The following is a 17,315-nucleotide window of genomic DNA, read 5'->3' on the forward strand; positions in this document are numbered from 1 at the left end:
ACCTTAGAATACCATGATACATATCTGGTTTTATGATCACCCCACGGCTGATGAAAGGGAATCTGTCACCCTCTGGGACTTATCTGACCTCTAATATTGGCATACAGGTGATAGAAATGTGAATCTATACATACCTGTATGCCTCATATTAGGGGTCTGTTTGCTGTGAAATGGCTTTTTATTCAGTGAAGATTCTGATGCTTGCTGGCCGTGGGGTAGTCGGTGGAGTGGATTCCCTTTAATAAATACTCACTTAGCTCCATTCTTCGTGCAGATACTAATAAATACAGGACCTATGAGATTTTTATCATTATGATAGTTGGATAGTTAGGAGTGTATCATCCATAGCAGCAGCCCACAGGGCCACTATGGTGCCCGTGAAAAAACACAGAATTTGAGCTTGGTTTAAGTTGGTATCCATGCAGCACATAGACGCATGTTTACTATGGCCATAGATCAGAAAAAAAAACTATATGAAGAAAAATCATAAACCCTGCTGTAAATAAATAAATAAAAAGCAAAAGTGCATTTAAATAAAATAGGGTTCTTAGTAACACTGTTTTTGATCAAAAATAGCATGAAAGCTATCCCACCATGGCAAGATAAACCCATTCGGGATAGTCCTACTCTGTTTAATATTAAAAACCTTACCATGTATCAAAGCCTCAAACTTCTGTGTGTGAATCAGACATGAGAACTAACGTGATAGAAGATTACAGTCCGGGGAAGACGGGAAACATTCATATAGACCGGTGGAGATGTAGTCAGTGAAGAACTCTGGCCAAATATGTTTGTAGAGCCTTAGTAGAAGATGAAGATGTCTTCGTTCTCCTCATGAAGTAGTTATTTCTCATGTCACGTGTAATGAATATCCCCTGCAGTATTGCTAATGCCGATTCCAGTGTCCGTAAATGAGACGAGAATTAGCTTTATGGAAGATGAGTCTTTGAGAAACGTGTTCAGCTACAGACTCCGAGGAAGAAACTGCTTGTTGTCTGTGGCCTAAAATATATAGGTTTTATTACTAGATGTAAAGCAGAAAACTAAATACTGTAAAATAATATATCTCATATGTTTCCCCTTATTATCTCCAGTAATTGTATTATTACACAATATCAGATCCTCTCAGTGAAGATCTTCTATTTAAGAGAATTTTCCTTATGGACCCATCAAAGACGGATATGGATAGAGACAAGATGGCAGAGAGGATATTACACCTCACCCTAGAGATCCTCTTCCGGCTTACTGGAGAGGTGAGAGATTCTGATGACGTCACATTACACCATTCTTATCTATGGGAATAAAAGATGAACAGAACTGGAGAGGTGAGGACTTTGGAAATGTCTGGAGGGAGATTTATTAATGTGTCTCTCCATAACCAGGATTACACAGTAGTGAAGAAGACCTCTAGTGAGCGCTGTCAGGACCATGTGTCTGAGGGATGGGAAAGACTCCTGAGCTCAATCACAGGGCCTCCATCTCACCCCCTGATACATGAGGACATCAATGACCAGAAGATCCTAGAACTCACCTACAAAATGATTGAGCTGCTGACTGGAGAGGTGACACTGCTGGGAATGCTGGGACATTATACAGTAACGCTATGAAGGGATCGGGGGGATGACTGTATCATTGTATGTGTCAGGTTCCTATAAGGTGTCAGGATGTCGCTGTCTATTTCTCCATGGAGGAGTGGGAGTATTTAGAAGGACACAAAGATCTGTACAAGGACGTCATGATGGAGGTTCCCCAGCCCCTCACATCACCAGGTAATAGACAGGACTAAATACACACAGCCTATAATTATCTGAATGTAAAGAATGAATTCAGTCCCTGTATGTGTTTCTTCCAGATCTATCCAGTAAGAGGACCACACCAGAGAGATGTCCCCATCCTCTTCTTCCACAGGACTGTAAACAAGAAGATCCCAATGTTCCTCAGGATCATCAGGTAGATGGAGAGAAGGTGTCATGAGATCTCCCCTATGATGTGTAGACGGCTGTGAAGGTCTTGTGCTCAGTCTTGTTTTATCCACCAGTATTATATGTTTTATACTAGTGTAATGAGAACGGTGGAGATGGCAGGATTAGAGCTGATCATAGATGGGACTTCTCATCTGTTTGTGACTTTTACAATATTTGTTTCAGGGTGAAGATCTGACCCATATTAATACTATAGAGGCATATGTAAGGGGTGATGAGCGGTGTAAAGAGGAGATTCCTACATATGACTACCCAGGTGAGTAGTGACCACTAAATGCAGAGAAGTCAGAGATTCTTCTCAGTCACCGGCTGTGGCTGCTTTATCGCTGGTGTAGTCCGGCCGTATCACAATCGTGTGATCACCATTTTGCCTCTAGACCACAACATTCTCTTCCACCCAAAACTGTTCAAATGATTTTGGGCATAGAAACCCTTTTCCATAGAAGTTACAACCTGGATTTTCCACATATTCCCTGTGATTAGGAGACGTTACCTGCCCAGATCTGTAAACCACAAAGCCAGAAAATCACTTGAAGAAAAATATTATGATGGTCCTGTAAGAGAAAGCGGAGGGTAATGATGCTGTTGGCTTCCTAGATCCCTGATATCTTATTGGATGAATCTACCTTCTCTCCCTTCTCTGCTGCTGAATGTGCTCATATGGTCCCTACAAGACCAGGTCCAGTCTTTCTGGCCAAACTTCACCTTTATGATCTACAGCATTAAATGTTGAGGGCCAAGTGTGAATTTCTGTACAATAACAGCAGAGTTTCCCTTTATCCTGAGTTTTAAATTTCTTTTAAAACCAACTAAATTCAAACCAGATTGTGATAAACTAAACAAAAAAACAAACATTACACCTGTGCCACGATATATATCTCTCAGCTAAATTTAAGACACCTCATCTCTGCACTATTATAAAAAGTTGTCTTTGAATGTGTAATATTTTTTCTTGAAACTCATCTGACAGAAAATATTGTCCCTTATGATAGTTCAGATTGCCAAGAGTAGTATTGAGCGAATTTGTTCGGCGAATGTTCGAAAGTTTCAAATTCGGCATGAATATGGCACATTCGGATTCAAGATCGCAAAGGCGAGCAAATTTTCTTAAAATCAAAAAAGTTAGATGAATTTGTGCTGGACCGCGAATACAGGGCTACCACGGCGCTTTGTTAGCATAGTGCAAGTGTATGATGGGCGATGACATGTGCCAGGTGAGTGTGGGGGCTGTGGAGAGCTTAGAACAGGTCAGATCAGCAGCGCACTGTTTTTTGTTTTTTCCTGTGGGCGGTAACTTTAACTGAGGAAAGCGCGGCCAGCCAATCATAGCGCAGGAAGCATCTACACTGCCCAGACATAAGGGCTTCTGCAATTGGCTGCAGAAATCACATGTCCTCTCAATATAAAAAGCGGCCATGTTCCCTCAGCGCCATTATATCCATGTCACTGCTGGAGACAGACGCAGCTCCGTGTTCTCCTGTGTAATGAGAGGTATTAGCTAGATAGATGGGCGCTTGTGTGGTAGTCAGATAGTGTGTAGATAATTCCTGGCCTGTGTACCTCTGCAATCGCTGGTGCAGCACATTTTTAGGTGTTCTTGTGCAAGTACTGAGATTCTGACAGAAACAAAGGGCCCATGCCATACAATAGTGCTGTGCACCGCTGGTATAGAGCTCCATGGCTCAGTATACCTTGAATCTTTTTTTGCAATTGCTAATGTGATCAAGCAAGCGCAGTGCACCTTTTCATTTAGTGGGGTTGAAATTGTGCTCTGCAGAGTCTGCGATTCTTCTTATTGCAGAGCACAAAATCTGTTTTTTCTGTTGCTATTGTGATATTGAAAGCTGTGTGCACTAAAGTTTTTTTTTAGTGTCTGAAACCAACTCAAGTTCAACTCCACTAAAATAGTATCTGAGTAAAAAAATAAATTTTTCCTCTTGCTGCGCCCAGTCAAAAAAATATTTTTTCCTGTGCCAAAAGTCATACCGTGCTATAAGTCAGCTACTACGTCAGTGGCTTTCAAAGTCAGCTGGACGCAGAGCTTATGCAGTGTAACCCACAAATATTTTTTGCTCTGAGTAAAGTGATACAGCTGGCTAGATCTGAGTTTTAAATATTTTGGAGCATATATTCTATGTCATACTGGCCTCATCCACATTCAAAAAAATAATTCTTCTGTTCCTAAAGTAATACAGTAGGGGACATCTCAGTTTGAAATTGTTTGGAGAATATCTTGTAGGTTTTATCGGCCTTATGCACACTAACAAATTTCTTTTGTCTGTTAGTAACCTTATACGGCAGGCCATATCTTACCTTGTCATTTAGTGTCGCTGAAATTCAGGTGGGTGCTGTGTTATTGCACAGGAAAAAACTTATTTTTCTTTAGTTAATTGCGTGCTTCTACCATTGAATCTGATCAACATGAGTGGGAAAAAGAGAGGGCGTGGTGGAAGGGAGAATAGGCTTGGTATTAAAGGTGTACGTGGGGTATGTGGTAATGTTAGTGAAAGCACCACGTCACAACTGCCCAACTGACTGTAGCAAATGACAGATGGGCGAGTCTGTAGAACTCGTCACCCATTCTACACCATGGACATAAGAAGTGTACTCCAAACAGTCACAGAGTAAAGAGGAGGAAAGCATCTGCAGCGATGCCCAAAATTTTTTTAGCTTGAATTCGGGGCAGGATGAAGTAGGGTCCGAGCAGATTCCTGACCCTCGTCACCAGACGTTAACCGCAGGGGAGGAAGGTGATCCCGATGAGACTCGGATACCTGAGGCTCATGCGGACTGTACTGTGCTGTCAGGGCAACAAGAGGAGAGGGGTCACTCTGAGGGCGAGGAATGGGATAACACATTGGATGATGACGAGGTTGAAGATCCTACTTGGTGTGAACCCATAGTCACGCAGCCGAGTAGCTCATCTGAGGAGGTGGAGTAGGATGACGAGGAGGTTATATTTCGCCCTACGGCGCAGACATGGAGTGATGCAAGCACGAGGAGCACTGCATCCTTAGCCACAACCGTGGCTGTGGCCAGCAGCTGTCATGCGTCTGCAGCTCGCAGTGGCAGCAAGGGTTGCCTAGTATGGGCCTTTTTGGTCACTGCAAAAGGATGAGCCAACTCACGTTTTTTTGCAAACTTTGCGATAAAAAACTCAGTAAATTTGACTACTACATGCATGAACGTTCACATGCTCAAACAACATTCTTTACCCTGCGAATCTTACTGCGCTGAAATGCGGAACAGCGCACCTCAACAACCATCATCTGCCCCAGCAAACGCATCCGCTGCTTCTTCCTCCTTCTCTGTTACCGTGCCAAGTATTGTCACGCAGGTCTCCCATCGCAGAAACTCTGGTTCTTTACCCGCTTCAGTCAGGCTGAGTGACAGCCCTTCAGCTGTAATGGAAGCGGACACACCTGCTGTGTTCGTTTCAACGAACACACCGCATGTTTCTAAATCCACCGTAACATCTGCACCTCACTCACACTCCACCAGTTTTTCTGGTTCACCATACTCCGCTCTCTCAGCACCTTAGCCAGCCCTCGGTCCCGCAGTTGTGGTCACGTAAAAGATTGTTTCATTCTACGCATGACAAAGCTAAGAGGTTGAACACCACCATCTCCAATCTGTTGACCACGTAAATGCTGCCTTTCCGCCTGGTAGATACAGACGGTTTCCGAAAAATGATGGCCGTCGCAGTCCCCCAGTACCAGTTGCCCAGTCGCCATTACTTCTCTAAGAAAGCTGTGCCTGCGCTATACCAGCATGTCGCAGACAACATCACCCGTTCCTTGTCTAAATCTATGTGTGCCAGGGTGCATTTCACCTCAGACACCTGGATGAGTAAGCAAGGCCAAGGGCTTTACATCTCGCTGACTAGGCACTGGGTGACTCTGGTGGCTGTGGGGGCAGGCGGGGCAGGAGCTGCTCCACAAATCTTGGAATCCCCAAGGCTTGCAGGAGAAACCTCTGTATTTCCCACTTCCTCCACTGCTTTTGCATCCTCCACCTCCTCTAGGGCCTCCACCTGCGCACTCAACCTCTGCCTTAACAAGACACCGCGTTCCAAGGTGCGGAGCGAATACACACCACCTCCGTACTGCGCAGTCAGGGCTCTCCATAATCAGGCAGCCTTCAAATTAATATGCTTTGGAGATCTCAATCATACAGGTGAAGAGTTGTGGGCAGCTCTCCAGGCTCAGTTTGAGCAATGGCTGTCTCCGCTGAACCTAGAACCAGGGAAGGCCGTGTGCGATAACGGTGCGAACCTGTTATTGGCCCTAGGCCTAGGCAAGATCGGCTCACGTCCTCAACCTGGTGGTACAGCGATTTCTCCGCCACTATCCTGGCCTGGATGAGCTGCTTCACAAAGTACGGAAGCTGTGTGCTCACTTCCGACGTTCGCACCCCTCATGTCATCGACTTGCATCGATACAGAGGTCTTTGTCCGTGCCAGTTAACAGGTTGATCTTCGATGGCCGACGCGGTGGAATTCCACTCTGCACATGTTGCAGCAACTGTGCCAGCAGCAACGAGCTCTGGCGCAGTATGTCATGACGTATAGCTTGGGGCAACACCGTACGGACTTGGAGCATATCACGTTTGTGGAGTGGGAACAGATTAGGGACCTCTGCACATTCTGCACGGTTTTGAAATGGCTACTAAACTGGTTAGCACTGACGATGCCATCATCAACATCACTATTCCGGACATATACATGATGGAGCAAACTTTGAATAACCTGCAGCAGGAGGTGCTGGCCCCAGAACAAGAGGAGGATGCGGAAGGGATACCAATGTCTCAAATTTCCAGACTGTCGTCACACAGGCTTATGCCAAGTGACGCTGGATTACAGCGATCGAGGGGGTTTGGTGATACCAGGCAAACTGTTAGTGAAGGTGCAAGAGCCGAAGAACTAATGGAGGAGGAAGAGGTGATGGGCGAGCAACTGTCAGAGGATGAAGAGGATAATCATCCCCTCTTGTTTGAACGTGGTTGGCTGGAGGGGACTTAGGAAACAAGCATCAGTGTTACGCAGCCCACAATACAGCCTGGCTTTGGACCTCCTGGAAGAGCCCGACATATAAGTGCCTTCTTGATGCACTATCTGCAACATGATCCCTGTATAGCTAGGATTCGAAATAATGCTGACTACTGGGTTGCCACTCTGTTATAACGTGGATCTGAGTCAATTTTGCCAGATGCTTCCCGCCCTGAAAAGGGACCTGCTTATGTTGGAGTATCGAAACAAGCTTTTAAGCAACCTTTAATAGAGGTTTTCCCCAAGATAACAGTGAGGCACACAGTGTGCGTCGCAGCTGTAGTCTTTCAACCTCCGGCACGTCAGCTCGTCAACGCCAAAACATTAGCAACAGCAGCAGAGTAAGTGGCAGAAGCAATTTCTGGGAGTCCTTTCACACATTTTTTGCACAAGCTCGTGATGACATTGATGCCACTTCGGTGATGTTAGGCCCTCATTTAGGGCAATGTGAACACTCCTGGTTAGGTCTCCATCTCCTGGGTTGGCTGTACTGGAAGAGGTGTGGGTTTTATTTACACTATTTCTACTGTAGTAAAATTGATTAGACGTTGCTAGTGTCTGCCACAAATTTTTTTGAAATATGGAGAATCATGATTGGGTCTCCATCTATTGGGTTGGCTGTAGAGGAACTAGTTTTGGCCTCCTTTGCAATACTTATACTCTAGTGAAATTGATGCCACTTCGGTGGTGTTAGGCCCTCATTTAGGGCAATGTGAACACTCCTGGTTAAGTCTCCATCTCTTGGGTTGTTTGTACTGGATGAGATGTGGGCCGCTAATTTTTGGAAATATGGGGAATCCTGAATGGTTCTCCATCCATTGGGTTGACTGTAGTGGAAGCGGTTTTGGTCTCCATGCATTTCTATAGTTATGGAGTGAATGTAGTGAAATTGAGCATTTGGTGCAGATATTGTTCTCCCCAAACGGGTACGCAAACATAATAAACTTAAAATAGATTTTCAAAAAGCAACCATCAGCCGCCCCATCAAACACCTCTGCTGCTTCTTCCTCCTCCTCTGTTACCGTGCCAAGTTGTCACGCAGGTGTCCGACAGAACAAGCTGTATACCCACTGCAGTTAGGCTGAGTGACAGCCTGTCAGCTGTAAGTGAAGCGGACATGCCTGCTGTGTTTGTTTCTCTGAGCACACCACACGTTTCTTAATCCACCGTAACATATCCACATGCACCTCACTCACGGTCTATCGGTTTGTCCGTTTCACCATACTCTGCCCTTTCTCAGTACTGCAGCCAGCCCTCAATCCCGCTGTTGTAGTCACGTAAAAGACTGTTTCATCCCACACACGACAAAGCTAAGAGGTTGAACTCCACATTCTCCAATCTGTTGGCCATGGAAAGGGTGATCTTAGGCCCTATTTTTTTAAATGTAAACACTTCCGATTGAATCTGCATCTCTTGCGTTGGCTGTAGTGGGACAGGTATGGGTCTGCGTTAAACTACTTGTAGTCTGATGACATTGGTGCCACTTCGGTGGTGTTAGGCCCTCATTTAAGGCAATGTGAACACTCCTGCTTAGGTCCCCATCTTCTGGGTTGGCTGTACTGGAAGAGGTGTGGGTCTTATTTACACTATTTCTACTGTAGTGAAATTGATGCCACTTTGCTGACGTCTGCCACTAATTTTTTTAAATGTGGGGAATCCTAATTGGGTCTCCATCTATTGGGTTGGCTGTAGTGGAACCTTCCTGTTCTGCAGTCTAAGTTGTGTAAGGTTGTGTACCAGTCCTTGCTGCACTCCTGATACAGACTCTGCCTGCTGCACTCCTGATACAGACTCTGCCTGCTGCTCTCCTGATACAGACTCTGCCTGCTGCACTCCTGATACAGACTCTGCCTGCTGCTCTCCTGATACAGACTCTGCCTGCTGCACTCCCGATACAGACTCTGCCTGCAGCACTCCCGATACAGACTCTGCCTGCAGCACTCCCGATACAGACTCTGCCTGCTGCACTCCCGATACAGACTCTGCCTGCTGCACTCCCGATACAGACTCTGCCTGCTGCACTCCCGATACAGACTCTGCCTGCTGCACTCCCGATACAGACTCTGCCTGCTGCACTCCCGATACAGACTCTGCCTGCTGCACTCCCGATACAGACTCTGCCTGCTGCACTCCCGATACAGACTCTGCCTGCAGCACTCCCGATACAGACTCTGCCTGCAGCACTCCCGATTCAGACTCTGCCTGCTGCACTCCCGATACAGACTCTGCCTGCTGCACTCCCGCTACAGACTCTGCCTGCTGCACTCCCGCTACAGACTCTGCCTGCTGCACTCCCGCTACAGACTCTGCCTGCTGCACTCCCGCTACAGACTCTGCCTGCTGCACTCCCGCTACAGACTCTGCCTGCTACTCTCCCGCTACAGACTCTGCCTGCTGCACTCCCGCTACAGACTCTGCCTGCTGCACTCCCGCTACAGACTCTGCCTGCTGCACTCCCGCTACAGACTCTGCCTGCTGCACTCCCGCTACAGACTCTGCCTGCTGCACTCCCGCTACAGACTCTGCCTGCACCGCCATCTAGTCTGTTCTACTGGGTCCAGCTGCTGAGCGTCCGTTGGTCTGTCCTGGAGTGGCACCTGGCGTTCACCGGGAGCCAAGTCTAACCTCACCATCAGAGGCTCTAGTGAACAGTCCGGTGCTCGCTTAGTCACGCCCCTCCAGGCTCTCGGGGGTCCCTGGCACAGTGGATCCACAAACCATGTCCGTGACTGTGCGCCCTCGCAGGCATGGTCCTCTCTCCTGTTGTACCAGTCGGTGACCCCTTTTGACATGTAAAGCGCAACTGAATAAATTTCGCTGCCACAGTAATAATAATTACAGTACTTGTACTCTGGGTCAATTGATGGCACTTCCCTAATTTGATGTGTTTTGGCAGCTTTTGGTCCCGTTTCTAGGCGTTCCCTTTGCATTTTTTTGGTCCCCCCATTGACTCCTATGGGATTCGGAAATGTTTGACGAATATTCGACTAATAAATTCTGCGAATATCAATTTGTTCTGCTAACTTTTCAGAACCGAACATTGAAATGTTCGCTCATGCCTAGCCAAGAGCCACCGAGCACCATACTGCAATTACCACAGAGAGGTTTCACCACTAATTACTCACTACTTACTGATGGAGACTGTTGAGATTGATCATTTCAGTAGATGTTATTGTCTATACTCATAGTTTTGACTATAGTAGTTAGTGCCCAAAATACTCTGATTTAACCTCTTCCTGCAGCCAGTTTTGTGTTCCTATCTGGGCCCATTTTTCAAATCTGACGCGTGTCACTTTATATGGTGATAACTTTGAGATTCTTCACAAAGGATAATAGGAAACAAATGGACCTTACAAATTATATTCCAACTTCTCTTGAATCCGACAATACCCGATATACGGTTGTACACTACTGTGTGGGCACATGGCAGGTTAAGAAGGGAAGGAGCGACATTTAGCTATTTGAATGCAGATTTTGCTGGGATAGTTTGCAGACACAATGTATTGGGGACACTGTTCACTGTCACCTGGCAGCTCAACATATGGCTACCACAAACAGGCTTGGCGCTATCTACTCCATTTTCCAGATCCCAGGGTTTGCCTTGCTCATCACCCTTTAACCCCTCTACATGGATTTGGACTTAGACAGAGACCCCTAGGCTTGGGCCACAGTGTTACCTAATGTTTTGTGGTGTGAGATGGGAAGAAGAATAGTCAGATAGCCGGGTCAGAACATGGAGGTCAGAGAAAATACAAAATCACACAAAAGTAGTCAGAAAACGGGCCGAGGTCACAACAGGAAACAAATACACAAGCCGGGAGCTGAGCACAGAGGACTGAACCAGAGGAGAACAAGGCTGTATCTGGCAGCTTCCAGCAATATGCTTCCAGCTTTAGTAGGGTGCGGTGCTTTCCAAATGGCTGAAGTAGGGAGCAGATTACTCCAGCTGGACAGCACACACCCATACTGCCAGACTGGATAGTACTACAGGTACCAGGCACCCTAATCTTAGTGGCTGGACAGAGCCTGCGCCGTCCAGAGCTTCTGGTTCTGACGTCTCCTCCATCACCAGCGCCACCTGCAGGATGAATAAGGCGGCACCTGGTGACAGAAGCAGACGTCGCAGGAGCAGATCCCAGAGGAGATGGGACCCACCATTTGCAGAAGCCCTAATGTGACCAAATTGCAGAAAACCAGAGCTGTAGAAATCCCCATAAAGTGACTCCATTTTGGAAATTATAACCCTCAGTGATATAATCTATAGGAGTAGTGACTATTTTGACTCCACAGGCACTTTCCGGAAATTAGCACGTAGTGGATGATGGAAAATTACAAATATATAATTTCATTACCCAACACATAGTGCCCAGATTGTGCTCCAGGAGACACACACCGTAAATTAAGTGGGTTCTTCTCACTATAGTAATGCTAAATACATGGATGCTATGTGTTTTGGGCGCACTGCAAGGCTCAGAAGTGAGGGGGGGATCTGACTTTGGGAGAGCGGATATTGCTGGATTGGTTTAAGGAAACCATGTTGCTTTTCAAAAGCCTTTGAGCCACTAATAATGTGGAAACCTCTGTTTTTCCACTGACAGATGATGGACCTGAGTGGGGACTTGTTTTTTTGTGAGATGAGTAGAAGTTTTTATTGATATTATTTCACCTACATAACATTGTTTGGTGGCTTTTTATTCCATATTTGGAGGCAGAATGAACAAACAGTTGAACACCACGCTCTACTGCTCCATCCTATGAGGTTTTCTATTAGACTGTGAACTGTTATTGTCTTGGTGAATAATGACGGCTAACATAGGGCAAAATGTAAAAAAAATCACAGAAAAAGATACAGCCTTACCAACACCAAATCATATAACAAATGCACTAGCAGGATGCCGCAGACCCCCATGATAAAGGTGGGGGCAACGCAGGTGCAAAATACTGATGGAGCAACCATTCACAAACCTACCAATTCATGGAGGGGGTGGCTGCCTAGTATTAAAGATGCACACAGATGAAGCTTGAATAGGACGCCAGTCACACAGGTAGGTTTGATGCACAGTGTCTGGCTTAGGATAGTGATGATGCCCATACTATTAGATCAGGAGGGCTGCCCAGCACTATATAAGTGCACCCCACATGGACAGACACCCCAGTACACCCAACCAACACTAAAATACTAATGCATTTGTTATCTGATTTGGTGTTGGTAAGGCAGATTTTTTTTCTGTGATGTGTTTTCTTGGTAAATAATGATACTTTTATATAAAGTACATTTTTGCAGAGAGTTTAAGTAGAAATATTCAACAATATAAATTTTAAGGATATGTTATTCATAAATAATAATTGGTTTTATTCTTGGCAGATGACTGTACCAGGAGATCAGAGGGACAGCTGACATCTTCAATTTTTAAATCAGATGATCTTGAGATCAAACAAGATACAATTGAAGTGAATGCCATTACTCCAGATATACCATCATCCCTTCACAGCAAAGATCTGTCATCTGATCCTTTGAAACAGGTCCTGTCTTCTGATTCATTGCTGATTACCAAGGAAAATCAAAGTCACAAAATAAGCATTAAAAAACAAATTGCTCCTAAAGCAAAGAAGCCATTTTCACTTTCAGAATATGGAAATAGTTTTTCCCTCGAAAAGTCTTTTCTTAAACATCAAAGCATTCACACAGCAGAGAATAGATTTTTTTGTTTCAAGTGTGGGAAATTGTTTAACCAGAAATCAGATCTTTTTAATCACCAGCGAAGTCACACAGGAGAGAAGCCATTTTCTTGTTCAGAAAGTGGAAATTGTTTTACAGAGAAATCAAGTTTAATCAAATATCAGAGAACTCACACAGGAGAGAAGCCTTATTCATGTTCAGAATGTGGGAAGTGTTTTAACGATAAATCAAATTTTGTTAAGCACCAAAGAACTCACACAGGGGAGAAGCCTTTTTCCTGTTCAGAATGTGGAAAATGTTTTAGCCGGAAATCATATTTGGTTGAGCATAACAGTACTCACACAGGGGAGAAGCCTTTTTCCTGTTCAGAATGTGGAAAATGTTTTAGCCGGAAATCATATTTGGTTGAGCATAACAGTACTCACACAGGGGAGAAGCCTTTTTTCTGTTCAGAATGTGGAAAATGTTTTAGCCGGAAATCAAATTTGGTTGAGCATAACAGTACTCACACAGGGGAGAAGCCTTTTTCCTGTTCAGAATGTGGAAAATGTTTTAGCCGGAAATCAGATTTGGTTAATCACCAGAGAACTCACACAGGGGAGAAGCCTTTTTCCTGTTCAGAATGTGGGAAATGTTTTAGATTGAAATCAAGTTTTATCAAACATCAGAGATATCACACAGGGGAGAAGCCTTTTTCATGTTCAGAATGTGGGAAATGTTTTACAGCGAAATCATGTTGTATCAGACATCAGAGAACTCACACAGGGGAGAAGCCTTTTTCCTGTTCAGAATGTGGAAAATGTTTTAGCCGGAAATCAGATTTGGTTAAGCACCAGAGAATTCACACAGGGGAGATGCCTTTTTCCTGTTCAGAATGTGGAAAATGTTTAAGCCGGAAAATAGATTTGGTTGAGCACCAGAGAACTCACACAGGGGAGAAGCCTTTTTTCTGTTCAGAATGTGGAAAATGTTTTGGCTGGAAATCAGGTTTTCTAAAGCACCAGAGAACTCACACAGGGGAGAAACCTTTTTCCTGTTCAGAATGTGGGAAATGTTTTATCGAGAAATCAGTTTTGGTTGAGCACCAGAGAACTCACACAGGGTAAAAGCCTTTTTGCTGTTCAGAATGTGGGAAATGTTTTAGCCGGAAATCAGATTTGGTTATACACCAGAGAAATCACACAGGGGAGAAGCCTTTTTCCTGTTCAGAATGTGGGAAATGTTTTGTGAAGAAATCATCACTTCTTAGTCACCAAAGTACTCACACAGACGAGAATCCATTTTCATGTTCTTAATGTGGGAAATGTTTTGCACGGAAATCAACTCTTAACAAACTTCAGAGAAGTCACACAGGGGAGAAGCCTTTTTCATTTTTAACCGAAAATTGTATCTTCATAAAGGGGTTGTCCACTACTAGGACAACTCCTTCTCATTCCTCATGTTTGGCCTTGTTAAAATAAAAACACTCATACACACTTCCTGTTCTGGTGCCGTTCCATTGGTGTCACAACTCGCGTTTCCGTAAGGATGTTACATCACACAAGATTGTTACATCACACAATCCTGCTGCCAATCAACGCCACCTTCAGACGTATTGAACATCAACAGGAAGGACAGGGCCTGGACATAGCACCAAGAGAATGCACACACTGAAAGCACTCTCTTCATACCGTGCTACTGGGTGAATTATAAGCAATTTACAGCCTCAAACATGACTTTCGATATGGGAAAGAAATAAGAAATCAGAGGTTAATCTGAGGTCCTCCACCTCCGTCAGCATGTCTGGTATGCAGCGTTTCTTATGGAAGGTCTTATCTTCCTGCTCCGGAGCTATTACTGCCTCACTTCAACGTGGTAAAAGAAGCAGTCTTAACCCTCATGATGCCAGACAGCTCCAGGCTGTAAGTCCTGCACTAACTTCTTTCTTAATGTAGGCCTCACAAGAAAACAGCTCCACAAATCTCCCTGTACTCTCACCAAAGTCCACATACTGAGCAGTGCTTGCTTCACAGGGACATTTACCTCCCAGCCACAGGTTATTCTGATATGGGGAACAACATAACTTATTTGTATATCAGATTGCGTCTATCCCTACTAAAGAAGATATGGAGCAATATATTCAGAGGCTGGAGACCACATACAATACTGAAATACGTCCCCTCACTTCTATCCTGTCACAGCTTACTGACAAGGTACAGAGATTAGAGGATGACGACGTTCAAGTTAGAGGCCATCATAATGCTCAGAAACTAACACTGGATCTTCACAGCCAGTAAATAAACCATCTGTTTAATATGGTTGATGATCAAGAAAATGGCAATAATATCTGGATAAGGGGTATACCTGAAAGCATCAATGCACAAGTGATTATGCCAACACCGATCATTATTCATAATATCCTTGGTGATCCTATTGATAAGGAGGTGGAGATTTAAAAGGCGCACCGTACAATAGGCAATCATGGCCCAGATCCTGAGTGTCCAAGGGACATTATCTGTCGCATATTTTTTTCAATGTAAAAGAGGCCATTGTGAGGAAAGCAGAGGAGTTGGGTCCTGGTGATTTCAATGGAAAACGCATATAGTTGCTCACATATCTATCCTGAATGACACTTGCTAAAAGAAGGGTATTGCAACCACTACTTAATGCCATCCGGGAAAATGGCCTGATGTACTCCTGGGGGTACCCATTCCAGCTGTATATTTTCAAAGATCCAAGCAACATGAGACCTGTTTGTGATGCCCTGGACATTCCATATATCTGACTGGCCACCTGCTCCACCATTGCCACAGAGAGTTCCAGCCCGTCACAGAAGGCGTTCAATGGATCAGGAACTTGATGGTGATGCAGCCAGATGGGAAAGGAACCTGCCAATCATATGAGCTCCTGAAATGAATCTTGTCTTCCCTGATGATAGACAGTTTGCAGATGCTTACTTATTTCTTTAAGCATATAATTAGATATATCTAAATAGAGCATTAGGTGCCACTCTTCCACTATATAGAATGTCTAAGTTCATATAAGATCTTAGACCAGGATATAAGTTGAGTTCACATGATACTACTGTAATATCGGGCTGTATTACATTACTTGCTTTATATTCCATGGTTCCACCTAATAGGAACCCTAGAACTGAAAGTTTGACTTACGCCTGTAAAGACAACCCCCAGTTAGGGACTTGCATTGGGATCTGCTTGTTTCGCAATTTCCTACTGTTTCGATATATTCATAATCTATACTTCTTAGACACTGAGAGGTAGACGTTACTATCTACCGTCTATACTTCCTCTTTTCTCTTTACCTTTCTCTCTTCCATTCCCCCTTTTTTTCATATAATATGGCACAACTCAAAACTTGTTCATTGAATGTCAGAGGACTTAATGTTCCAGAGAAAGGAGCTCAAGTGTTTTATCATAGGCATAAACAGCACGTACATTTTCTCTTTTTTCAGGAGTCACACTTTAGAGGTGATCATATACTGTACCTCAGATTACTAATAGATATTATTCATCTTGGCGTCCCAGAAAAATGCTGTTTCGAAGTCTAAGGTGCTGAGTATCGGCCGCCACAGATCACTGCTGCATACTATTGTAGAAACACTGTCTGACACGGAGAGGAGGTATGTGTTTAAGATCTCCATCTACTCCAAAACTTGTATCTCCCTAATTGTGACCAAATTAAGACATGCCGTCATTACTTAAACAAACTAAAATATTTTGCGGAGGACCTTATCATCATTGGAGGTGACTTTAATTTTTTCTTGGATCCTTCTTTAGACGCGTCCCTGGGCTGGAGTCACCAATCTAAAACACAAACAAAAGCTTTGCTAATTGTGCTTTGGTCTCAACCGGTTGACGTATGGAGGATACTACATCCAGACGTAAAGGATTATACCTATTATTCTCCTTTACACAATATGAATAGCCATATAGTCCTTTTCTTAATTAGCCGTCACTTGCCTACATGGCAACCTACATCTCTAAAATGTTGTACAGTAAAGTTAATATATAAGGCGTGGGATAGGGGTAAAAATATTCTGGGGATTGAAAAGTACACAAACTATACTCCTTTATGGCACAGCTATAACTTACCAGAGCTACAGAAAAAAAAATGTTAGTGAGTGAGAGGATATGGGTATATGTTTGGTGTCACAACTCTTGAGGGATGGATTATTCAAGATGTTTGAACAAATAAAGGCAGGTTTTAACCTTCCACATAGGGTGTTTTATCAATATCTGCAAATACATATTGCATATACTACACAACTAGAATAAACATAAATTGACATCACCCAATAGATACCATTACTACATCGATGGATACAAAAGGTCTAATATCCCTTATTTATAGGCAGTTACTGGCCCTACGTTTGGATAAATATCCTTTGATAGTTAAGACATGGGAGGTGGATGTGGGTCCCTTATCTGAGGAGCAATGGGGGAAATACTGGATTAGACACCGAAAGTTTCATTGTCAGAGTTACAAAGATTGTCCCGAATTCTTCTCATTCATAGGGTATATAGATCCCCAAGAATTTTATTTAAAATTGAAATACAAATGGATGACACATCTCCTATATGTGGTCAAAAGGACGCGCCCACTTGAT

The 17,315-nt window shown here is 44.1% G+C and overlaps 1 protein-coding gene across 1 annotated transcript; it reads left to right on the forward strand.

Annotated features, from left to right (window-relative positions):
- The first annotated feature begins 770 nt into the window (after positions 1 to 770).
- LOC141223165 (uncharacterized) lies at positions 771 to 17,048 on the forward strand. Its single transcript, XM_073666789.1, has 6 exons — positions 771 to 1,253; positions 1,383 to 1,562; positions 1,646 to 1,769; positions 1,853 to 1,950; positions 2,148 to 2,238; positions 12,395 to 17,048. Exons 1-6 carry the CDS (start codon positions 1,161 to 1,163, stop codon positions 13,813 to 13,815), a joined length of 2,007 nt encoding a protein of 668 aa, XP_073522890.1. The 5' UTR covers positions 771 to 1,160; the 3' UTR covers positions 13,816 to 17,048.
- Positions 17,049 to 17,315: the final 267 nt, after the last annotated feature.

This window comes from Phyllobates terribilis, unplaced genomic scaffold, assembly GCF_046119375.1.
Source record: "Phyllobates terribilis strain yellow unplaced genomic scaffold, ASM4611937v1 Scaffold_374__1_contigs__length_1864666, whole genome shotgun sequence".
In the NCBI taxonomy this organism is placed as follows: domain Eukaryota; kingdom Metazoa; phylum Chordata; class Amphibia; order Anura; family Dendrobatidae; genus Phyllobates; species Phyllobates terribilis.